The sequence below is a fragment of the Amphiura filiformis genome, chromosome 11 (genome assembly GCF_039555335.1).
Source record: "Amphiura filiformis chromosome 11, Afil_fr2py, whole genome shotgun sequence".
Classification (NCBI taxonomy): Eukaryota; Metazoa; Echinodermata; class Ophiuroidea; order Amphilepidida; family Amphiuridae; genus Amphiura; species Amphiura filiformis.
In genome coordinates, this window is record NC_092638.1 from 38,504,662 (window position 1) to 38,531,366 (window position 26,705).

Genomic DNA, 26,705 nt, shown 5'->3' on the forward strand with positions numbered 1-26,705 from the left:
ATCAGGTTCTGGCTTCCCATAAAGTTAATCATTCTTCCTAATGGTCCAATTATAAAGGACGTGAACTTAACTAAAACTTAACTTCTTTGGTAGCTCCGGTAAGGCATTTATTCTTACCAATCGGATTTATTTCTAAAAGGTATATAACATTCGTCACATTTAGCGAGGTGTATGCCCTGACTGTGATGAATTCTGTTATCTGTCTTGTCCATCATGTATAAACCTACTTCTTGCGGCTATCACATAAAAGTAGTGGGTAACAAATCACAAAATGTAGACACCTTTTCCAAATTTCGTCTGATTTTCACGATCTTCTTTGACGTCTGGGTGAATATGCATTTAACCATTCAATTGATTTTGTAACATTTTAGCCCCATCTATAGAAATCTGAGAGTAACGCATTAGTGTCCCGAGGACACGAATCTGGCCTCCATGTCCACAACAAATCTATAAATGAATTACAGGATAAGAAGTATACGGTGTACTCAGCCCAGTATCACGTAATTCTGACGACTTAAATTAAACGCATCCATACATCTTGAGTTGAACCTATAGTCAGTTGCTAGTGATAGCAGCGACGTAGATTTGACCAATCAAGTGGACCGTTGCTTCTGGTACTGAAAATAAACGGCTGGTCGTATATGCTAGAAAAGGAATCGCTTACGTCTAACCAACGAAGTGTAAATCTAGCTTAATTGAGAGGAATTGATTGAGAGTGAGCACCAGACTGACACCAGAAGGAAACGACATTGTTTTGTGTGTTATTCGACCTGGTCTAGTATATGTTTAGGTAGTTGACAAACGTGAACAATCCAAAGACGTCTGGGTATTTTGCAGACATATGTTAATATAGACAAGACAAAGACTTGAATCTAAAATAGGAAATGTTACCCAAATGTATTGTATATTGATAAATATAATTATTTTCAAATAATTATATTGGTTAACATACAGTCATTACAGTGTCTATAAAAAGTTTTATGGACACGTGTGCAAGTGAGTATATTTATGCTACTTAATGAATACAATCGCACTACCAGTCAAACGTTTGCTCATTAGAAACACGCTGAATAATCGCGATAGTTTCACATTCGAGTACAGAAGGTGCTGTGTTTTAAACGTTAATTCTCAGAAATAAGTCCATATTTCAGGTCCTCTGTATATTCTTTAAAAGACTAAACACGAAGAAGAAATGAATTTCTCATACGAATCTAGTATTTCTACTAGTTACGAGTACGCCGCCGGTTATCACACTACCGATGCACCTAGTCCCTGTGTGAGTGGTCGAGCTTTCGTCGGATGTGTCTCTGACTTCATTCAATCCTGCTGAAGGTAGAGGCACATCCGACGAAAGCTCGACCACTCACACAGGGACCGACTACAACAGTACTGTGATAACTGAATGCGTACTCGTAGAAATACAATTACTTATTATGAATTCATAGTATAAGAAAGTTTTAACTTACGTCTTACGTCTTATGAATTCCTATCGGGAAAGGCTATCTGCTTAAGGTTTTCTCAATTCTCGCTATTCGCAATAAGGGCGCCGCCAGCGGTTTGCGATGTAATCGTGATGTATCATGGGAAAATCGTGATGTATCATGGGAAAAGGTCGACATCAAGTCCGCGCAATACGAATATTACTATGCTATTACATAGGAACACGTGACAATATTTTTTAGTTTGTCAATATAACGGTATTACACGCAAATCGATAGAGAAAAATTAATTGTGCACATTTCAAATCGCATTATTAAGTATTATTGAGTATCGATTCGCGTGTAACACCTTTATTTTGACAAACTAAAAAATATTGTCACGTGTTCCTATGTAATAGCATGGTAATATTCGTATTGCGCGGACTTGATGTCGACCTTTTCCATGATACATCACGATTACATCGCAAACCCGCTGGCGGCGCCCTTATTGCGAATAGCGAGAATTGTATGAACTGATACATCAAATCTACCGGTGCGTAACATTTTTAGCCCATCCTCGTATTTTATTTTAAAAGACTTTTTCGGTGCTAATATACTATACTGGCAATATAGTGTCTAGTCACTTAAAAAACAACTGAAATATTTTTAGTTTACTATGGCAAACTAATAATCTTACTTTATGAACAGAGACAATTGATGACAGTGTCAAAGCTATAAATTTCCATGTTACCTCAACATCAAACGAAGAAAGCATATCAAATTTGTCAGGATTTCTTCGGCTTTTCTATACGGCAGTGATCGATATCGCTGTTATTATATTCTGTTTGACAAGACAACTACTTAAGGTTAAGATAAAGCAGTGTCTTCATGTTATTTACATACGGGATCCTGACAAGATCATTGAAGACAAATATGTTTACTCTATCGCAATATTCGCGCCGTAAGTATCTTATACGTCTTTAATAATTAACCATTGGATTCAACTATGCCCTTTAATTCTCGAAGGTTGGAAGAGAAAGTAGTTAGTCTTAGTCAAATAAGGGCAATATAAGAGGAGTAATTGAAGATATATTGTCAGCAGTATTGCTACAACCGTTCTTTTTGCCCACTATAAAGCATTTAAGAAACATGAAGGCATCCGTGTCATACTTTTGTTGGGTTGTATACCACTCAGAATTTCCCAAAGTATGACACTTAGTGATGATGACAACCCGACATTATATCACTTCTTTATTAGTTTCAAGAAGTCTAGGGTTGATGCGATTGCTGTCAGGCAAATCGTGAGAAAAAGTCAACAACAGGTATCGTTTGAAATTATTAGCAGCATCCAAGTTTGGGCGGATAAAGGCTCGGATAAAAGATGGCAAAACTGATTGCAATCGCATCATATAAGCAGGTGGGGTCATGGATAACAATCGATTTGAAATCTTCTACCATGACATAAATAAACTACACCTCACAGGGATCTGCGACAATCTTTTATATATACAGATAATTCGCATCCAGCTAGAAAACGCAATGCAATATAACCGAACCTTCTGCAGTAATATGATTGGAACTGGAGAGGCCTTATTAAGAAGGCTTCTTCAAAGTTCAATATTATAAGCCAGATTTAGCTAGAGGGTGTTTAGATTACATCCTCGCTGCTGCGAATTAAACTCCTTCCTGATGGTGATACTGATTGCACAAGTTCTAGTTCTTGGTGAAGTTTCTTCCTTACAGCGTCTTATGTTGGCGATTGTAGGAAGTAGATTTTGTTTTCTTGAGGGTCGCATCTGGCAGAATGTAGGCGGTTATTATAAACAGGCCTGTTGCTTTAGCGTTGGAATAAGGGAATAATAATTATTATGATCAGGACTTTGTGTTGGTCAGTGTAGAAAGTAAGGTAAAGGTACATTCATGTCGGAGCAATGGGCTATTCCAGTTGAAATCCACACTACCACTACCACAAGATTTTGGAAATATCTTCCACAGGGGTGTATGTTTTTTGAATGTAATTAGTCGGGGCTATATCATTTTGAAACCCGTACTCCCTCTTTATTATGGCTTTACCTATCTCTTCCACATCTGGAGTAAGTATTTCAAATGGAAGTTACCCAATTTGTCTATTTTAATCAAAACTCATACTCCCTCTGTGGAAGACTTTAGCTAAATCTTCCACAACGGGAGTGTGGATTTTAAATGGAATAGCCCAATGCTCACAGGCCGAAGTGCCCATCTCCTTTTCCTTGGCGTAGTGCCAATCTCTTTTCCTTGTTTTGAGAGCGTCACTCCTCCCTCACAACCAGTTTGTGCTACCTTCCCATCAATATATTATGCCAGTACCCATTTATACACCTGGGTGGAGAGAGACAATTTGAGGTTAAGGGCACTACCGTCGGGACTTGAACCCACAAGCCTCTGATTACGAGCCAACGCTAGACCCCGGGTCCTCTTATAATTGTGTTAAGTAGAAAATGGTAGTCTTACCTTCTGGTTTATTTGCATTGGTTTCCCCTAAGATTTCGTATATTGATATGTAAGGTGCTCCTCCGCAGATCTCGGATGTATCGCCAACACACCGTAGATCACATTTCGTTTCATTATCAGCTTTGGATTGGTAAATATCTTGTCCACAATAACACTCACTGCGAAATTCGAGGCCAGCGAATCGTAAACCCCTGTGAATGAGACGAATATACGAGTTGAAAAAAGTTGAAAATATTTATGTGTGATATCGGTACATCTGAAAAACAATACACCTCTCTGTACAAAATTGAACTTGTATTTTATCTTTCAAACAAGTACTCAACTCCTCATAGATAACTACAAAAACCAAAGTTAGCAAATATAAAATACAAACAATTCGTATTCATTAATATTGCAAGATTTGATGAAATTGTATATTTTGATGTTCGCAGTATTCCACAAGGATGTTGCGGGTCGTGGTAAATACACTTTGATTCGCTTGTTGCTTTCTTAATGCTATTGAAAATTCTCGTAAAAAACCTTTCACACTGAAACAAAAATGATAGTCGATAGCGACGGGTGTTTATTTCTTATCCAATTACCAGGCTTGTTTTTCCAAAGCAACATAATACGCCCAACCTCATTGGACAGGTCTCAATCACACATCGCTTAGTCTCAAGTTGTTTTCTGCACAATTAGCCGTACCAGTATGGGATGCTTCAACATGCCGGAAAGATACTGGATTATGTGATCTCGCTAAGACGTGTTCCTTATCACGTATTCTACTATGTACTTATTTTTCTAGGTTTCAGGGCAAATGTCTAGTGATCTAAAATTTAAAATAAAACCCTCAACATCCATGCTTCAAAAATGACAGTATTATTGCGAAGCCTTAAAAAATTATGTTGACACACTATAATTAAAGTAGCTATACTGGAGGCAAAAGTGCGGTATTGTTGACCAAGTTAAATTAGGTTCGCCCGAAGAATCATATGGTTCGTATAGTGGCTTCTTTCTTAAAATTCGTCATAATATTAGACATTGAAACACATGCACTGCGTGGTACAGTGTTTTTCATTTCATGTGGCAAAAACGGAAATAATTCAATGGCTTTTCGTAAGCACGGTAAGGTTGATACCACGGTTCTTTTCTTTAAATTATATATAAATTTACATAATGTTCAAGAGCAGTGCAGATTAAAATTAATCTCATAATTTCTACCTTTAAACTATGCACAAGTAGACAAAGTCACATGCACCAAAGTGGTATCGTTCAAAGTGGAATATTTCAATAACCTCCAATCCTCCATACAACAAATCTATGAGGTAAAGAACTTTGCCTTAGTAGGCTGGGATATGTTTCAAATCCCATTGACTGCGCATTTTAAAAGTATCAATGCATTATTAGTTCATCAAAAAGTCATTTATCTCTTCCATGAGCAGACGTCTCAGTGAATCTAAGTGCAAGTCTAAAAAGTATGGGCACAAATTACGTCTGGCTGGTAAATAGTAAGGTAGGATGGTCCAATATCATCACATGCTAATGATAATATTTGGTTGAATAATATTAACAACTACTCCCCACCTGCAAAGTTGCATGTCAGTATTCAAAAACTAGCGCGGCCCTGATTTGGTAAAACGACCTGACTTGCAATTTTGGGATAAATCCATATCTTGGCTAATGTGGTGGCACTCCTTCCATTTGTGATATCCTCACCACCGTACTGACACTTTTTGTCACTTTCCGTCACATCATTTTACCTCATTGGCCCAGGCCCTCTGAGGGCTAGACAAACCCTAACGAATTAATGATAACACGGCAAAACAATATATTTTTGATATCGAAATAATTTTACCATATTTTAACATTAAAATGTGTCGTGTTATGTTTATTTTTGTTACGAAGTAAAACAATGTAAAACAATCGAACTTCCTAAAATGGCTGTTGTTTCTAAATTACTCAACCAAATTAGACAAATGTAGGATTTTTAAAAGATATTAAATGTTTTTATTAATTTATTTGATTCAAAAAGAAAAACGCCAAGTGTTCAAATTTTAAAGCTCTTTTTCTCAAAACAGCCATTTTCAAGTTAGATCATTTGACCAAATCAGGACCGAGCAACAAAATGCATTTGAAGGCCCCGCAGAATACTCTGTGAATAATAATGGGATTAACCCACTTTCGATATCTTTCTCTCACACAATCAATGAGAAATACATATCAATGTTGATGGGGGAAAACTGGGAGGCTGTTAATCTGACCATTTAATTACACCAAAGCAAAACGACTTTTAAATATGGAAAATATTAGATTATTCAACTTCCAGTAATATGTATGAATAGAAATCATAATTTCTACGGAGTGTTTACAGAATACATTTCTGCGTACAAGTTGGTTTCACATACCATAAAGATTCGCCTAATGGGGCATTTGGGCTCCTTTGTTTCATGTGCAAATTTCATGTGCGAATAGAGACCTCCCTCATGTGAAACTCCAACAAGATTTAAGATTCCGTGCCCTTATTTGTCGTTGGGTATTTTACGGGAGATCACTTTTAGGTTGTGCATACATTTCTACTAAAAGTGTATACGAAAGTTATATCTGTCGGTGTTATACAACGGCACACATTATATTAATCATAAATATTTAAAAGAGCATGTGCTGTTCTTCTGTTGCTAATTGTCTACACTTTTATCACCAGCAGATAAAAAGTCAATATTTCAATCATTGTGATCAAAGAATTATACATTTTGGGTAGCTCTTTTATTTTACGTATTTATGTTCGAAATTTCACTGTTGTGTGCCCCTCGTTTTTCACATCTTAAGATTGTAGAATTACATGCAGCACAGAAGGCTTGGTCATTACAGACTGCGAGCATGTCACCATTCGCTATAACAGGTGCTAACACTAAATGAGCTACATCAAAACCGGGATAATCTCCTTTGCCAATGACATATATATTGTTAGTACATGTTGGTTTTAAGGAAATATAGTTGTGGGAGGCCGTTATCATAATACAATGTGATGAAACCCCTTAAAAGTTGTGTGCTCTGAATAGATATCGGACTCACTTATCTATATTTATAAAGATTAACTTGCTAGCAGAATTGCGAGTTTTGCCGTGTCAGGACGGTGACGCAGCCATGAAGGGGTTGGGAGAAAAGGCAGGGGAGGCAAGGTGACTTTCATCATGTTCATGGGGAAATGGACCGAAAATAGGCCCCAAAATAGAAAACACAACTCGTCGGTCAGCATTCCACAGGTGGGAGATGGGATGTCCAAACGAGGGAGAGGGAGCTTCACCTTTCGCCTCTCATGGCCAGGGAGAGGAATTGCTCCTATTCGTCTTCTTTCTTCCTCCTCTCTCTGTCTCTCTCTCTCTCCCCCCTCTCTTTTTCTCTCACCTCCCTCTTCTCTTTTTCCTCACTTTCACCTCTTTTTGCACAGCCCCTCTCTGACGCCGCCCCTACTTCAACGTGTTACTCAAATACTTTTACTAAACTTATATTAGATGAAGTTACACCATAATAATTGAGAAGAATTTGGTTATATGTTGTAGTAACAGATCAACTAACGAAAAGGACAAGAAAATCATTTTATTTTTTCCGTTGTTAACATTAAATAAGAGATTAGGTTGCATAGGCAAATTTCAAACATACGATATGCGAAAACACCCTAGCAAGTTCCTTTGAAGCATAGGGTGTAAATTGATATATTGCCCACGTTAAAGGGATTCATTACGTGATGTTTGTTCCTTCGTAAAGGTGTTCCAAAACAACAATCATCTTCTTGACAGAGATGGAAAGAACTGTCCCGAGATCACGGCAGGTGTTACGGGTTCTATGAGTTCGCACGAACGGGGATGGCAATTCTGCGGTAAGCAGGAAACTGATACGATCAACTGACAACGGTTTAGAGGAATAATAAAATACAAACGAATCTTATTCATTGTTCTTACAAGATTTGCTAAAATTCTATTTTTGAATTTTACAAGATTTTGCAAGGATATTGCGGGTCGTAGTAAAAATACATTTTGTCGCTTGTTGCTTCTTAATTGTATTACAAATTCTAATAAAACTATATTTCACAATAAAAAAATGATAATCGCTAACGACTGGTGTATTATTTACTATCCAATTACCAGGCTTGTTTTTTCAAAGCAACATGATACGCCCAATCTCATTGGACAAGTCTCAATCACACATCGTTTAGTCGTTATCTACATAATTAGCCGTAGTAGTATGAGATGTTTCAACATGCGGAAAGATACGGATTATTTGATCTCGCTAAGACGTGTTCCTTATCACGTATTCTACTGTGTATTTATTTTTCTAGGTTTCAGGGCAAATGTCTAGTGATCTAAAATTAAAAAAAAACTAAACCTCAACATCCATGCTTCAAAAAATGAGAGTATTATTGCGAAGCCTTAAAAAATATGTTGACACACTGATATTAAAACTGCTATACTGGAGGCAAAAGTGCGGTATTGTTGACCAAGTTAAATTAGGTTCGCCAGAAGAATCATATGGTTCGTATTGTGGCTTCTTTTTAAAATGCATCACAATATAGAAATTCATACACCAGGTACACATGCACTGCGTGGTAGAGTGTTTGTGATCTCATGTGGCAAAAAACGGAAAAATAATTCAATGACTTTTCGTAAGCTTGATATCACGACTCTTTCCCTCAAATTATTATATATATAATGTCCAATAGCAATGTAGATTATTATATGTCACCTTTATCAGCCTTACGCCCATGCACAAGTAGACGAAATTGTTCATCATCACTCACTATGTACCAAAGTACTAAAAGATAGGTCACTATGTTATCTCTCCTCATGTATCCAGTACATATCCTTTACTGTGGGAGATCTTAACCTTAATGCAAAGAGAAGAAGCAACTATGGTCATTTACGTGGATCCTAATTTAACATATTGGCCGTTCCTTCTTGAAAGACATGTACCATTTCAAATTAGTACCTGTTGCAGTACATCCAAGGTCAAAGGTCCGACAGGTCATTAGTCCGGAAAGGTTTAAAGCTAGGGTTTATGGTATTTTAGGTTAGGATATGGGTTAGGGGTAAGGTTATGGTATTATGGTTAACACAGGGTATATGGTTAATGTTGAGGATAGGTTAGGTTTAGTCAGAGTTAGGATTAAAGTCATCAGGGTTATGTTTAGGGTTAGAGTTAGGGGCTGTGCAATAATTATGAGCCCTGGGGGAGGGTAAAATTGTGGGGGGGGGGAGCAAGAAATTTTTGGGGGCTCATAATTATTGCACAGCCCCTTAGAATTTTATAGGGCTATTGTTATATTATAGGTTAGGGTGAAGTTTAGGGCTAGGGTTAGGGTAAGGATTAGGGTTGATAACTAAGTTATTGGGTTTTCAGACTAATAACCAATCAAACATCTTACTTTCCATATTGCGTTGCTCTGGGATAGAATTTATGGGAAATACTTCTATGGAAATACTGCTAAATATAAATATTTACAATATACATTGTAGTAATACGACTTTTAAATGTTGAAAATAAAGCAATTATTAGAGTCACGCGGTAGCCGTGACCAGCAAGTTTTAAAAAAAAAGACTGATAAAGAAGACTAATAACAGATGCTCCCGCGAGACTATATTTACACCTAACATTAAAACACTTGACTTCTATTGTTCGATGTTATTTTTCGCTGGGTACAAAATGTATCTAAAAGCATGCTAAATGTTATTTACAGTCCCAGGTGTAATATCTTGACAACTCATTAATTCAAAAAGGGCCACCAATCATACAGTCAATCATTGTTCGTAATAAACAAATATTTTTGCTTCCATTTCACGCGGTATTTCATAGCGAAAATTAGTGGCAAATCATACTGATCCAGAATTTTTAGACACTGCTACAGGTCTACCTGGTTATCACCTTCACACTACTTTTTCAGATTCACTTCCAATTGTACCCTAGCAATTTCTGAAATACCGTACATACAAATTCCGAACCCCATTCGCCTTTTGTTCTTTTCGGCCGACACTTTTCATATAATAAATATTGTACATCGACACGCTATTTCACAGCCGATTCCCGTGGTCTAATGTTTAAGGCATTGGACTGCCAACCGCCAACAGCCGCCGCTTAATAGGGAAATCCAACTAGATCTATAAATCTAAATAACTATCAACCGCAAACTTTGGATATCCAACTAGGTTGCCCCGCAGGGCTACAAAGAACCACACATCGCGAAGTATAGTTATCCAACAAGCGTAAACTATAAATTAACCCCCGATAGAGGGTAGGGCATGAAGAATGAGGGAAATTAAAACTACAAACCGCGAAAGACCGCCAACAACCGCCGCTTAATAGGGAAATCTAACTAGATTGCCCCGCAGGGCTACAAAGAACTATCAGCCGCGAAATTTGGATATCCAACTAGATTGCCCCGCAGGGCTACAAAAACCAGAATCATTAAAACACAATTATCTTGCTAAGTCGTGGCACTTGTTCATATTTACATTTTCTTAGTTGCCTTGAATAATTAAAGTATATTAAAATGTATATGTATCCCTATCCCCATCCCTATTACCATTACAGTCACGCGGTAGCTGTGACCAGCAAGTTTTAAAAATAAACGGCTGATAAAGTTTTATTAAATTATTTACTGTCATAAATCAAGGATAACATAATTCCAAACATCTATTTTTCGTTTTATTCGTTTTATGGAGTACTTACATTCATAAAAAGAAAGAAAATCCACCAAAAATACGTTGACAACGTAAAGAAAGCAGCAAGTTTAAAAAGCCCCCACCTCGGCTCACTTTTTGAAAAAGGTGACTGTACCCACCAAGTTTCATGCGCATACGACATGTTTTACTAATTTGACCTCAGATGACCCCTGGGTGACCCCGGATGACCCCAAAATGACCTTCTAAAAATTTGACTATAAAAGTTGACTGTACCCACCAAGTTTCATGCCCATACGATAGTTTTTACTAATTTGACCTCAGATGACCCCTGGATGACCTCGGGTGGTCTTGGCCCACTAACTGAAACAAACTTGTTCTGTCTGAGGTCCAGATGCACCCACCCACCAAGTTTGAGGAACGTGCGACCTCTAGTCTCCGAGAAAATAGGCGGAAAACAGTTTTACTAATTTGACCTCAGATGACCCCTGGGTGACCTTGACCCACCAATCGATACAAACTTGTTCTGTCCTAGGTCAAGATGCACCTACCCACCAAGTTTCATGCCCATATGACAGTTTTTACTAATTTGACCCCTAGATGACCTCTGGTGACCTTGACCCACTAACCAATACAAACTTGTTCTGTCCCGGGTCAAGACGCACCCACCCGTCAAGTTTAAGGAATGTGCGACCCCCAGTCTCCGAGAAAAAGCAGTTTTTATTTATTTGACCCCTGGATGTCCTTGGGTGACCTTGACCCACTAACCAATATAAACTCGTTCTTCCTCATACCAAGCTGCACCCACCCACCAAGTTTGAGGAACGTGCGACCCCCAGTCTCCGAGAAAAGAGGCGGACAGACAAATAGACACACAAACACACAGACAGATTCTGGTGAATCTCCAAGCTGCACCCACCCACCAAGTTTGAGGAACGTGCGACCCCCAGTCTCCGAGAAAAGAGGCGGACAGACAAACAGACACACAAACACACAGACAGATTCTGGTGAATTATAGTAAGATAATTACAAGAACATGTAAGGATTTCCCAACACTAATATCACCAGCAAATAAAAATTCATTATCTATTGTGATCATATCAACAAATGATACTTTGTACAAAGTATCATTGTGGGTAGCTCCTCTATTTTATGTATTTATGTTCGAAATTTCACTGTTGTGTGCCCCTCATTTTTTCGCATCTAACAGATTGTGGAATTACATGCAGCACACCACGCTTGACACATTACACTGCGATCATGTCATCACTCGCTTTAAAAGATGCTAATACGAACCACAACGCTCTCATCCTTCACGGCCTAGTTCAACAAGATCCTTTGCTAATGATATAATATTTAAATTGACCTCATAATAATAGAGTATGAGTTTGAACACTCTATCTTAGTACACATGCATAGGGAGTTTATGGAACTGTAGTAATTTTGGGAGGCAGTTATCATGATTATCATGCAATTATATCATTATAATTAAGCGTAATACACAACTTCAATCTGTTTCTCATAGAAGTTCTTTTACTAAACTTTTATTAGAGCAGTTCATGATGCAGTCATGTCTACAGTAGAATTCATCTCGACCTTTGCAGGACTTAACCCCATTAAAAGCTATTAAACCAAGATAACACTCATTGAAACAGCTCAACTGATTAAATCGGATCTTCTCTGGTTGTGCACAAGTAGCCTACAAGTGTCTGTTTTCATGTGCGATATCGCAATAAAGCTGGTATTCATAGCTTCAGTTGGGTAACCGATTACAAAGGAAACGAAAGGAAACAATGTTATGTGTGGCTTTGTTCACGAAATCAGACAATGGCGTGCTTTTTGTAAACCAGCATTCTTGAAAATGAGCAACATAATGATTTTTGACTTAACACGGTTTGGAAATAATTTCTACATATTTTTGGTGTTATCTGTCGTTTACATGTCCTTCCTAAAATACAAAAGTACGACCCTCTCCAAACACCTAAATTAGCTAAAAATTTAGGACATGTTACAAAACTATATTGTCTAGAATTTTAGAAGAGTACTTTTAATATTGGCCGGTTATTTTTCACACAGCGACGTTAACTAGGCAATGTACTATTACCTATAACATTAACTAAAATACCAAAGTACGAATATTTCCAAACATCTAAATTAGCTAAAAATTTAGGACATGTTAAAAACTATATTTTCTAGAACTTTAGAAGAGTACTTTTAATATTGGCCGGTTATTTTTCACACAGCGACGTTAACTAGTCATATCCCCATACTGTTAACGTAGGGCTATTTGTAGGGTCACGCGTCAATGGGAAAGAGCACTGTGTATTGTGTATAGGAAAACGGACAGTAACTGCAGTATGTCGTTTTAGAATGCAGCTGATAACGGAGGAAGTTCCACCATATGACTGGTAAGGATTTAGTTATACGTATGTTGTATATTACAGATTTTGTTTTTCAGTTGTTACTATAACAAAAAAGAGATAAGCTTGCAATGGTTTGCGAAAACACCCTGGCAAGGTCATTTGAAGAATAGGGTATTAATATACTAGTATACTGCCCACGTTATTAGGAAATTGTGATAAGGGATTCATTACGTTATGTTTGTTCCTTCGTAAAGGTGTTCAAAAAACAATCATCTTGTTGACAGATATATGAAGAATGTGGTATTCCAGTTGAAATCCGTCCACCCTGCGGTGGATGACCTTAATCTCCCATACAGGGGTGTAGATTTCAAATGGAGAATTTGAAATTCACACTCCCTGTGTGGAAGATTAAGGTCATGTCTTCCATAGCGGGTGTATGGATTTCAACTGGATTGTCCTGTCCATGTCCTGTCCTAGCCAATAGTCATGAGATTACGGCAGGTGTTAAGGGCTCTATGAGGAGAACAATTATGTAGTAAACAGGAAACTGATACTTTCAACTAACAACAATTTTGTTCTTCTTAATAAGGTTTTTCTCTATTGATTGATCACACGTAATTAAAAACATAATAGAGGTCATTAAAATTCAGATTGTCCGAAAGGTCCATTAAGGGGAACGTTTCGTTATAAATCATTATATTAAACTTGTTTGAGGCTAACTCCTATTTCAAAAAATTGAACTAAAATGATTTTATCAATGGTTTCTACAAACATGAAAGTGATAGGCATGAGTTCTGCTTGTAATATTATAGTTTCTATTAATTGTTTGATTAGACCTAATTAATAACATAATAAAGGACATTAAATTATCAGCTCGTATTCTAACTGATAACTGTATGCCCTCCGTAAACAGATGCATCGGTAGGATTGTAGATCAAATTATTTAGATTTTTGTGTGACAAATCCAATAAAATATACTCACTGACTTGAGCTTTCGCCATCCAGGCTGATGGCTTGATCACAAGTGATCTGGTCCACTGCATTTCCCGCGGTGTTTGGATGCACTCTCACTCCTCGGGATCAAAGTTTGTTTTAACAGTGGATCATATACGTGACTCAGAGAAAAAAAGGGAAGAAGAAAGAAAGATCAAGAATGCTTTAATGGAATGTGGTTACCCCAAGTGGGCGTTTGACAGAGTCAAACACCAGATGGAAGCGAAAACCAAAGAGCCAAAAAAGCCTAAGAAATCCGACGAAACACCATCAAAAGGTATGGTTGTGATCCCCTATGTCGAAGGTCTTTCGGAACAACTCCAAAGGATTTTTCAAAAACACAAAATTTCAACAGCAATGCGACCTACAAACACACTCAAAAGCATTCTTGTGCATCCCAAAGACAAGAAAGACATCTTAGAAACCAGTGACGCAGTTTACGAAATCCCCTGCAAAGGTTGTGATAAGTCGTATGTGGGAGAAACAGGAAGGCAATTCGGCGTCCGTCTAAAAGAACACCAAAAAGACTCTGAAACGGTCAAAGACACAAAGTTCACCAGAGCAAATAGAAAAGCGTCAACATCGGAACAACATAAGTCAGCGATCACAGATCACGTCGCCCAAGAAAATCATGTTATCAATTGGGAGGGGGCCAGCATACTAGACAAAGACTCAAATGCTGTTTCAAGAAGAATCCGAGAATCAATTCAGATCCGCAAGAAGGGGGCTAATGCAATCAACCGCGATTTCATCACTTTGATAAAGTACTTTTGTACGAAACATCGTTGAACAACACCTTTTTGTTCAGTTTCTTTACAACCGCGATGACGGCTCTTTTTCTCTGAGTCACGTATATGATCCACTGTTAAAACAAACTTTGATCCCGAGGAGTGAGAGTGCATCCAAACACCGCGGGAAATGCAGTGGACCAGATCACTTGTGATCAAGCCATCAGCCTGGATGGCGAAAGCTCAAGTCAGTGAGTATATTTTATTGGATTTGTCACGCAAAAATCTAAATAAAATGATAACTGTATGGTTAAAATGAACTAAACGTACTTATTCAACTGCATTGCAGGACGTGGAAAAACAGCATTACTTCGGACTCTTGTATTGAAATAAACGTGTTAAATTTTCATTCATACGTTTTGCGCGTTAAGGTGAAAGATGGTTATACCGTATAACTGTATAGCAAGATTGAAAGGAAGAAAGCGCTTGCTTTTATTCAATGGTTTTGCATGATAAGTTACAACTATACATTTTAGACTCCCGGCATTGACGTAAGGAAATATTACTTTTTGTTCGTATAATGATATTCTTTGAAACAAAAGAATTACATGGTGTGTAGAAACTGCAATAGCTGTGACTCTTACGTTAATAGAAACGATATCGTGTTTTTTTGTTTAATTCAAAGTTTTTACATGTGATAATGGTATGCCTACATCTATTTTAGATTGTAGTATTGCAATCAGAAAAAGTGAAACATTTTTTTACACAACAGTATAACATAACTGCAACATCTCGGCTCTGGCATTGATTTACATGTTGTAAACTGTTCTTCATTGATATCGCGTGTCATGGTAAAACTACAGTTTTCCAAATTATGCTATAGGTAGATTGCAAATAGGAGAACAATTTATATACAATGGTATTGCAAATTCTGGTAAAATTGTATTAATTAAACTCTTGTATTATTAGATTTAGAGGCAATGAAAAGCGTATAGGACATGGTAAAGCTATAATACATTATACCATGTTACGTCAATGTCAAGGAAGTTATTCCTATACAGTGTGATAACACTGCAATATTCCAGATCCATGTATTGTTGATTGCTCCAATTTCTTATATATTAGTACATGGTATTAATAATATCATCAAGTTGCATTTTTAAAAGTTTAAATTCTTTTACTATGGTTTGCTTCATGTAAAAACTACACTCTCTTACAGATTAATGTAACGGAACTATTTTCACATTATGTTATTCCCACGAATTCTTCTCATCTTCCCTGGTTATTCCAGATAATGGTTTTGCATAATCGATTATTTATGAACCAAAACACTGAAAATGCATGACGTGGTAAGACTTCTTTAGAGTGATATTTTGCTATTTTTATAATTGGTGAAGTATTGAAAGAGACAATGTTATTTTGTGTCATGAATAGTGATAAAAGGATATTAAATTTAGGATGACAATTTGATGGTTTTATTAATTTGTGTTTATGGGTTGATGGTGTGATGGTTCCCGCGATATGAATTTGCCCTGAACTGTACCTATGTTTTGATTTGTGCGATAAGAAATACACTGAATTGCAGAAATGTACCCTTTTACATTGTTTTACCATTTCGAGTGACTAATTTCGGCAAATGGCTTATCATGCTAACGGCAACTTTCAGAAAATGTCATTTTCTAGGACTATAAGATTACTGATTTGCAGTTTATCCTCAGCCTTGAAAAGTTCATAACAGAGTCGACGCACACATGTTTTATTATGTAACATGAAAAGAACACGGACATATTGGCAGCGGCTTGTCTCTTGATATTTTTCCTTAAGGATGGGCACTATATGTTTAGTTTCATGAAATTGTTATACACAACATAGCAACATGTGTCTTACGTGCTTCATTCATAGTGCTGTTGGCTTCTATAGTTTATGATGGCGAGTATTCCTTATATTATTCAACTTGAATAAGACACTTCAAACAAATATCACGAGGATGCTCTTGGATGAATGTAATAGAATTTCAGGCATATTACTAATATGGTGGTCAAAATTTAAATATTACAATTTTTGACATTTTTTGTTACACATATTGTGTTTTGTATCCTGCTTCCTACAGTTGCGTATACCATCAATAGGTATTCAGAAGGCTGGCCTACCTAAAAAGTAAATCGCAAGCAGTTATCATAGTAGTTATCATAATTATATTAGGTGTTTGTTAATTTAGTTAATAATTTTCATTCGATTTAGTTAATAATCTTCATTCGAAGGTTTCTGTTTGTTCATCATAGCAATGCATTAATCACCAAAATGAATTCTAACATTCAAAACTAAAATATTTGTTCAATGATTATTAAAAAACAGAAGACGGTGTACATAGGGTATCTACTTCAGTCTTGCGCATATACAATGTAGTATTACAACAAAAAGTATAAAGGAGAATTCCTGTCACGTCCACCGAAGAACAAAATGAAATGTTGCAGCCTTTCAAGGGAGGTGAGAGCACTGCAGTTGAAATAGAACCCTGGCGAAGGTGCCAAAATGACACTTTGCTCAAGTCGACTTGCTGCTTGAAAACACTTCTAGAGTTGTTGAAAAGCTGTGCAGTTAAGATGAAACTAGGTTGAAAGAATTTTTATGGCTCAGTGCATGAATGAGATACTTGCCCGCTGGATATTGAGAGTTGCAAAATAAAACCCACCTTGGGCTGGGCAGGTTGTAGCACAGCTGTAACTTTCCCGAGTATTTATTTGTAAAATTGAGCCTTTAAAATAAAATCCAATCGTACATACACGGCTCAATGCACTCGGTAAGTACCATTTCAATAATTATGCATAGTATAGATGGTAGACAACATGTGAACAATTTGGGCCATCTGTGTATTCGGGCAAGCTGTTAAAATAATATGCGAGAACCCTGTTATAGGATCTAGTTTGAAAGACTTGAAGATCGTTCTTTACAGCAATTTGTTTTTGAAATAGGGACTTCAGCTGCACGACTTATCCAACCAAACGGATGATTATGACGCCGCTGTGCAGCGCCCTATTGGCGTCTTTGTCTCAACAAGAAATGATACCGATTAAATGCAATAGAATTGTGTAAAGGGATCTAATTTTGGATGCAGGGAGAAAGCATAGAATTAGGGAGGAAGGAAAACTAGGCAGACGGGTGCGAATCGATTGCCAACTAACCAAGCTCACTTGCGGCACTACATGTTGATAGAATCAATTCTGTAAGGTACATACAGTGGTGCAAGACGATAATATCTAGAAATACGATTTAGTGGAAGAGCAGTGGATGCAGGGAGGTTCAATTTGATAGGCAGAGGAAATCTGAGAATCCCGGAGATTGAGCTACAGTGGTGAGTAAATCGACCAAGATATCAACTTGCTCTCCATGCCTTTGATTTCCGTCGCTTCTCTTTTTTCAGGTTTGTGTGAAAACACTATCGATATTATGCAGCAGAACATTGGAAGAATATTGTGTTCCAGATTTATCGACAACAAATGTGGGAAACGGTTGTATATGTGTAGGGGTGTGCGTGTTTTTGTGAGGGTGGGATTTTTGGATGGGGAGGGAATCCGGATAGGCAGTGTCTTTCCGATTTGTATACCATTTCAAAACCAGGCAATTGCAAAGATCGAAGTTCATTTTTTGTTTAAAACATAATCCAGTGATTTCAAAAAATCACAGTCACGACATTGTCCACGTTGCAACTTCATTCCCTAAATTTAGCATTTAATGCGATTGAATTAAGGAAACAACTGTTGTATTGTTCTATTGTATTGTTAATTTATATTGTTTTTGTTATATTTTTAATAGCTGACAACAGCTGCTCCAATTTAATACCACTCTTCCTTACGTAAGAACAAACAATGAATGCATCCATTAACGAACAGATTGCAAAGGTTCCACGGTTCCATGTTTTACTATAAAAAATATAGTCCACCGTGTTTGCGAAAACGGCTACGGTTCCTATTCCACTTTCCGCTCTGATTTTCGGCTTTCCGCGCTGCGATTTGGCTCCCCGCTAAATGATTGTCGGTTTTCCAATGCGATTGTTAGGTACCCTCTGCGATTGTCGGTCTCCGCTTCAATTTCCTAGTATTGCTTTGTTCAATGATTTTGTTCACCTTCCCAACGTTTTGTCATTGCGCCACGGCAAACGTATTGTCGCTACGTTTGTAGAAACTGCCAAACGCAGAGCGCAAAACGTCGAATACTGACCCTATAATAAAACCATGAGGTAGACATCCAACAGACGTGTTTTCACACAACATAATTATAATTGCTTGGCCAAATTAGAAAAGATAAGAAAGAACGTTTTACTCTAGGGCTATTTACACAAATGTTTATGTAATCGTTTTATAAAAAGAAAAACACACAAAACGAATTTCTCCATCACACGTGTTCTTTAATTTGAAGCTAATTAAATAGTGCATTTATTCTGGACATGTTATTTCATTAGAAAGTGCAATCATGAAAGATTTCTATGACAATAGCTTTGAGCGAATTGTAGTAAGTTACAAAAGACACGGGGCTATTTATATGAAGTACTATTTGTGTAGTGATGCTTAGTGGCAGTCATAATCATAATACCTGTCTATCGTTCTACCGCATAATTTTTCGTAGTTGTATTTTGAAGCTCCTGCGTTCCTATATCCTATTGTCATATGATTTGGGTAGGTAACTCAACAAAACGGAAATGCGAGAACGAGACACATAAAACCTGCCGTTTGGATCATCCCTTTGGCGTACAAAATATCATAATTATTTAGTGCGCCTCTTCCAGTCCACCTTATATATTTTCTTTATATTCTTGAATTTCCATCTTACATCCGGGCCCCAAGCCATGTCTCGGCGATCTTAGGCGAGACTCTGCTTATTATTCTGCAATTAATTGCAATTCAGACGTTGCAAACCAACCACCCCTTAATGGACGATGACGGTTCTCCATTGCAGCCCAAGATTGTCACTATAATAGCAAGAAGCAACGTTTGTGACAGCAAGTTAGACCAGGAGTTTCGTGGTTAGACGGAACAACAGTGTTTTTATACCTCGACAATCACGTAAGAGTTTTGAACCTTTTGGCGTGTCCACACGAGTAGTCGCACGCTATATGTACGAGAATATTGATGTGAGCACTAGAACACGCAAATATGCCATTGTTTCGCCGAAAAAAAACCACCACGTAATGTTGACTTGATTATTGACAGAAATATTCCGGAGGTAGTCACTGACTCCAACATGTCCAATGGGCAGGTCAAACTGTAACACACAAGGTAACTTACTTACGTAAGAGGGTAATATCAATTTATATCAAAGAAAGACAATGAAAGAGAGGACAAGTTAATAGTGTGGTCTATTTATTTACCCATGTATCCCATTCTCCCGGATTCCCCATGTCTATAAATTGAACCTCTTTGCATAATAATCCGTTCCTCCACCAGATCGATATTTCTAGATATTATATAATTATGTACCTTATAGAAGCTAAATGTAGTGCCGCAAGTGGGAATAGTTCGTAGTCGCTTGGTACCCGCATGCCTAGTTTTCCTTCCTCCTCAATTCTACGCTTTCTCCCCGTATCCAAATTAGATCCCAATAACACAATTCAGTTCCGTTTATTAGGTATTTCTTGTTGGCACAAAGACGTGCGTACGTTTGTAAGTTCCCTAAACTAAACTTCTAAGCTAGACCTGTCCATAACACAGGGCTTCGCTTAATATTATCACTATCGCAGTCAAAATACCTCTGAAGAAGACACCGGGATTACTGTTTGTTATGCCAGATCAGATAGATAGCTGCATGATGAGATTGTATTGAGGTAACTGACAGTAAACTAGCACTTTGCCGTCTATACGGGCGTCTATAATAGCAATACCTTGTGGACACAGGACAACGCACATAAGATTTGACAATTGACATTAATCAACTGTGTGAGTATAGTGGGTAAAGGACAACTGACATATGAAAATGTGAAAATCGCAAGGCTTGTCTTTGTGTTACGGTATCATAGACAGATAGTGAGTGATTAAGCAACTAATGCATTCTGTCTATAACTGTATCGTAGACAGAGGGCAGCTGACACGAGACTTGACATATTGACAGAATAGAGGATAGAATGCAATCGACGGTAAACTAACACCTATACTTCTGCTATGGTAATACTACCTTAAAATATGCATGGTGCAGAATCAAATGCACCATGCGGATATCATGAACAGATCAGGACCTATGATTCAGTCCATAGGATAAACAGTACTGCCCTCTGCTCAGACATGTACACCTAACACCATGCCTTGATTTAAGGTCGTATTAAATTACTTGTGACATTGTGGACACAGCATAGACAGCAAGCAGCTGACAGACAAAAGAGTCAAACGTAACCGTCAGTGTCAGGACGGTTGTTTGATGGGGTTTGATGTGATCATTTATTAAATTTTCTAACAAAACATTACAATAATGTTCAATGCAACTTTAATATTTTTCTGCTTTTTTTGTGGTATCTTTTATTCTATAAACTATTATTTATGTGCAAATTGAGGGCGCTATTTACATAATATTTTTTATTTAATTTAGCCAAATAATATAAGTTATTCCTAATGTTATTCCTTATGTCATGATAAAAAGTTGCTTAAAAATTTCATTGCTCTTTTTCTGATGTTTTAATGTCATTATACCAGTGTCCGACAGTGAAATAACACATGCTGTCAATACCTTTGACAGACGACACAGACGATAATATAACTAATTATACTAACCTTGACTACGACAGTATTGTTGACGAACAGTAGCTACGATATAAATTGAACACTAACCTTCTATCTGACTTCTAAGAAAAGAAATGATGTATTTTGATAATATCATGAACAGGACATTTCATTCTGTTTACCGATGTTCTAGACAGAGGATAGGACGAATGATAACAGACGCGGAAATGAACACTAAACATTAAATTGTCTGTGACAGCGTTCACAGAGGCAGTATATCGTGGACGAAGAAAACAAAGAAACCTGTAACGCTTACCGATAAAGGTATCGAAAATGAACGGACAAGTGTCCGCTCATACCGCTGTATGACAGCATCGTAGACAGAAAGCAACAGGCAATATTATAAAACTACTACTTACCGTCTATGACAGTATCGTAGACAGAGGGCAACTGACATCCTACGTTGGTCAACAAAGAAGGTTTCACGTAATGCTCTCTGTGATTTGTCTGGGTCGTCGGAGAAGCATCCTCTTGGAGTTGCTGCGCATAGGAGAAAAAACAAAAGAGAAACGGATAGGTTATTGAACTATGTCACTACATGAGACAATAATGGGCAATGGCTCATAATAGTGTTAGTATCAAGTATCACTTGTTTAATTATTTGTCTAGGCCTAGAGTTATTATTCAATCTGACACGTGATTATGCTATTACTACTACTACTCAGGCTACTATTACTGATAATAAGATTATGTCTTGGTATTTCATACATTTCTAGCCATACGTTGTAATAACATTTGTCAGACATTTCAATATTGGAAAATATTATTCCTTATGTGTCAAATAATGTTTGGTTAAAGTTTATATGTGATGTGTATTTAAATAAATTGTGATGATATTGAAGTACGTGATGCTACGAGTATATATTAATTTTATTGACGCAAAAATTTCAAATGAGGTCAACCGGTGTCTACTAATAAAATGCCTTAAAACTAACCGTATAAACTCGATAGTTAGCAGCAAATCATCGATACACAAACTTATATACGAACAAGTAAACCTGCAAATGTGTATCTCAACCCCCATTAGCTCAGTTGGTAAAGCGCCGGACTTTGGTACTTGTTTAATTATTTCATAATTAGATATTCTTTAAATGCGACCAACAAAAGTACTTATTTTGGGCATTTTATTGGTGAGACTCACTGAGAGGACTACGTAATTTCATCAACAATGAAACCTAGTTGCTTTGTTGTTCTACTCCTCTAAATAAAAAATACGGTCACGTACAATTTGTTTTCCGAAGATGTCTCATATTTCGTTGCTGAAGTAATTGGCAATACCATCGTCAATAAAACATTCAGGACAAGTTTATTTATGAGCTCTTGTCTGATAAAACTGTGTTCCAGAACATCATGTTATGTTGACCCGGTTTAATCTTTTCACGGATATAGATTTCGTATTACGCAGGAATGACAACAACCTGCCGCGAATTTGATTTACGCCTTAAACCATATTCGTCTTGAAAAACATCACAATGTATTGTAATCGCTGCAACACTGCAGGAAAGTACCTGCTTTTTATTTTCTTTAAACTTGAAATAAATCTATAGAAATTCGAGATCATAAGCTAGAAATAACATCATATGCTCCTTCCAAGCAACCTTACATAATAACATCAGCACTATCCATCACATATATCATCTTATTTCCAGAGCTATCATACCACAATCCCTGCAAGCATGGCAAGCTACCTCACATACATCATACAAGTCATAATAATCGTTGTAAATTACTAGACAAGTTGGGTAAGCATGCATGACTTATACATTTACGACTCCTCCATTTTTTCATAGCCGTAAAATATGTTCAAATTATATGACACCTTTTCTGTTATGCCACGAGGCACTACAGACTTTTGTAGAGCAGGTAAACGAAGAACACTCGGCTCAATCCAAAGAGGCCTAGATGTATATCCTTGTGTTTGTCGTGTTTTTCAGCTGAATTATTGCACAGCTGAACAAATGCACCAGCTATAGAGAAAATCCGCAGTAAAATCAATTACATTCGTGTAAAGCTTTTCTTGTACAAATGTTTTTCCATATAAAACCGCGAAAGTATACGATCTTTTCAGGTCTCATGAGAACGACTGAAGACGTACTATAAGCATGGTTGTACTCATTTGAATCAACGTTAATGAAGATTTCAAATACGACCATGAGAATTTTGAATATTGTGAAATTTTTGGAGCATATCGTCTGCGCGGGAAATTGCGCGCCAAGAAATGGTTAAGTGAGACGTGACTTGCAGAAGTATTTTTTTCATCATAACTAGAATATACATGCATGTATTCCCATGTCATTTACACATCCTCCATCATAATATCAAATTTAGTTGTAAGAAATCAATTTAAATTGATAATTTACTCATGTTCTATATTATTTTTCCAGTGTCATGACGTGCCTGGGAATAATCGATTTTGAAATGTTCAAGTTCTTTCCCTATAGATTAACACGGGTACACGTTTACGCTCCCTCGACCGGTGGTAATATCATGAAACCCATCATTAAGGAGAATTTGGTATGTTAGGGCAAAAAGGCGTATCTAAAGATGATAGTAAAAGCGGTTAGGAGTACTTGTAGGCTGTCATCATGATCACTATCTCAAACACAAGCGGTGAGACAGAAAAGAGGGAATTAAAAGAAAGAGCATGTAGGTTAAATACAACTCATTGTAGATCAATTGGGAAAGAAAATAGATGAAGAGAACCCATAGGAGAAAGAGTAATTATCGTAATGAGGGTGAGGGAAAGAGCGAAATGGAAGAGCAAGAGACAAACGGCGCGTATATCTTTCGTTTGAACCTATCGAAGACTTAAAACCAAACATTGGTATGTACACTTGGGGTTATGTGTGAATTATTAAGTCGTATCATTTTACATGGATATACATTACGCTACATCACCCATTAAGTTTTATGCACATCTTTTTGAAGGAATTCTTCCCCTGTCCCTGAAATGACAAGGTCATCAGTTTGACATACAACCATTGGGAATTGGTTACAACAGATGACATTTTTCCGTCCAGCTTTCCAGTTAGTGACCTTTACGTTTACGTTTGGAAACAGGTGCTATGCTGAAAGCATGATTTGTTTAGCCGATACGCGGAAGGTCAAGGTGGTAGTCGTGGGGGGGGGGGGTCGACGGTAAGTAAGGGATGCGTTAGCAAACGCAGGGTACAAAAAGCTAGCGTACAAAAAAGAACGTCTTGCGCGTAAACGCTGAATAGTTGAGTGCAGTGTGTACGCTCAAATAAGCGACGTCGCCAGGTCTTAAGGCTGTACCGGCGTCAGCTGAAATCAATTACGCTCAGAGAGCACATATAATTATTCCAATCTATATGGTTTAACCCCAATGTGGTTGAATGAGTTACCTTCTTTACCTTCTTTAAAGCTGAAACGTTGGTAAAAATAGGGTCTAAGTATAACCTTCATTGTTAGACCAAGTCTAAAGTAGACCCAGTCTAACTTGTGTGGTTCATTCGGACCTAAGAGTCTGTTTTTATTTTTCTGAAAGCTTCACACTTTTCGATACTTAACTTCGAAAGACACTGATTCTGGACATGATCAGTCCTGGTTTTAAAAAGTTGTAACCCGTGTCTTCGTTTCAGTACACCAAAGTCACTTGTTTTCCAATTTTAATAGAAAACATTAGTTCATTATTGCATATGGCAGCTATTTGATTTACTTTTATCACATACAACATTGTTGCATTCATAAAGCAAAATAAAACAGAACGCCTATATTTTTAATGTGTTATTGGATCTCCCAGCATATTGTCGATTTTTTACACGCATGGAATACTCCAGAAATTCTAGCCAGGGGCATTTGAACAAAAAGGATGTTAATGATGGTATTCCGAGACGATCATGTTTGCTCCTCGAGAAAAGAGCCATACAATATGACGATTTAGAATTGCACGAAGCAAATGCAATTACTTCGTTGCTTTCTTCGGATGATATCTTTTAGATTGTACACACAACTGATATGTCAAAATATTCCTTTTATGCAGGTTCTTGACAAAATCTAAAAATGGTAATTCTACGCAGCAACTAAAGATATTATGAAAACATTCAAATGTGCATCATTATCTGTATTAATATGCTCGCATTAGATAACCAGTTTATGGGCCATTTACGGCTTGGAAGATTAGTTCCTCAAAATTTGAAATTATTGTACAGTACCTAAGAAGCTTTTGATGATTTAATTTACGATATGTATCGGAATGCAGGCCTTGAATCCCCAAGTGTCTACGACACTGTCTAGAATCGTCGCCCAAATACAAAGAATAATATATAGACCAATAAGTTCCGGAGGCGGGACATTAAGCATTCAGAATGAAACCAGTGTTTTATGTCAGGTCATGAATGTGGTCCTTGTTAAACTTTAATTACTATGTGACCTAATTCGATTTATAAACTAGATAAAGCTCCTCTTTAGATGACAGTGATAGCGCAAGTGATCCGTCTAAACCTATCACGAAGCTTCCGAGAAAACTCTGCTAACTAAAATACGAAGACCTCAGGGTGAATTTTGTTAGGTAGAATAAGAAAGAGTTTAGTTATCTACAATTATACATTTTATGTCTCATGTGGTTAGAGGTGTAACAAGGTTTCAATGATTTCTCTCAAATTATGCAGTGTGTCGATATAATATAATACATATTCCATGAAATACCAATACCGCAACATAATGAGCTGGGATAATCATACTGAAGGGATAAGACGTTGACACGTTACAGTATGTACAGTGGCGCAGTTCAAGTCTTTGGTTATATGCCTTAAAGAACAAAGCTTTTCGTAACTTATTTCGTTTTCTATAAAATGGTTATCAAGCATATCCGAGTCCACAAAGAGAGCTGCATCAAATTCGGAATTTAACAAAAGGAGCTACACATATATTACACATATCCATATCAATAGGTTCCGTCTAGCATAGCAAGTCTGAAACCTCTAACAATAGGAGTCACAAAATGGAGCAGTCCATTAGTCCAATGGGTCAATAGTCCAAAAGGGCCTAAAGTTAGGGCTTAGGGCATTATAAGTTAGGCATGTAAAACTGAGTCATTTTAAAGAAAAGTTGAACAATGATGGCGCTATTTATCTAAAATCTTGTTTGCATCTTTACAAGGGTTAGACACTTGTAAAATGGTATTAGAACATCAACAAAGAGACTAACAAGTGTAGGTATAACTCATATTATTTGGTTAATTTAAATTTACAATATATCTAAATAGCGCCCTCAGTTTGCACACAAATGTATAGTTTATAGAATTAAAATTACCACAAAAAGTAGAAAAGAAAAAGAT

The 26,705-nt window shown here is 37.1% G+C and overlaps 1 protein-coding gene across 1 annotated transcript in view; it reads right to left on the reverse strand.

The window, feature by feature from the left end:
* The window catches only part of LOC140163668 (sialate:O-sulfotransferase 2-like), a 148,288-nt gene that overhangs the window by 62,347 nt on the left and 59,236 nt on the right, over positions 1 to 26,705 (reverse strand). Inside the window, exons 2-4 of the mRNA XM_072186983.1 lie at positions 21,766 to 21,886; positions 3,909 to 4,099; positions 3,160 to 3,253 (exon numbers count right to left, since the gene is read on the reverse strand). Of these exons, the coding sequence (XP_072043084.1) occupies positions 3,160 to 3,253; positions 3,909 to 4,099; positions 21,766 to 21,886 (406 nt within the window). The remainder of the gene's footprint in view (positions 1 to 3,159; positions 3,254 to 3,908; positions 4,100 to 21,765; positions 21,887 to 26,705) is intronic.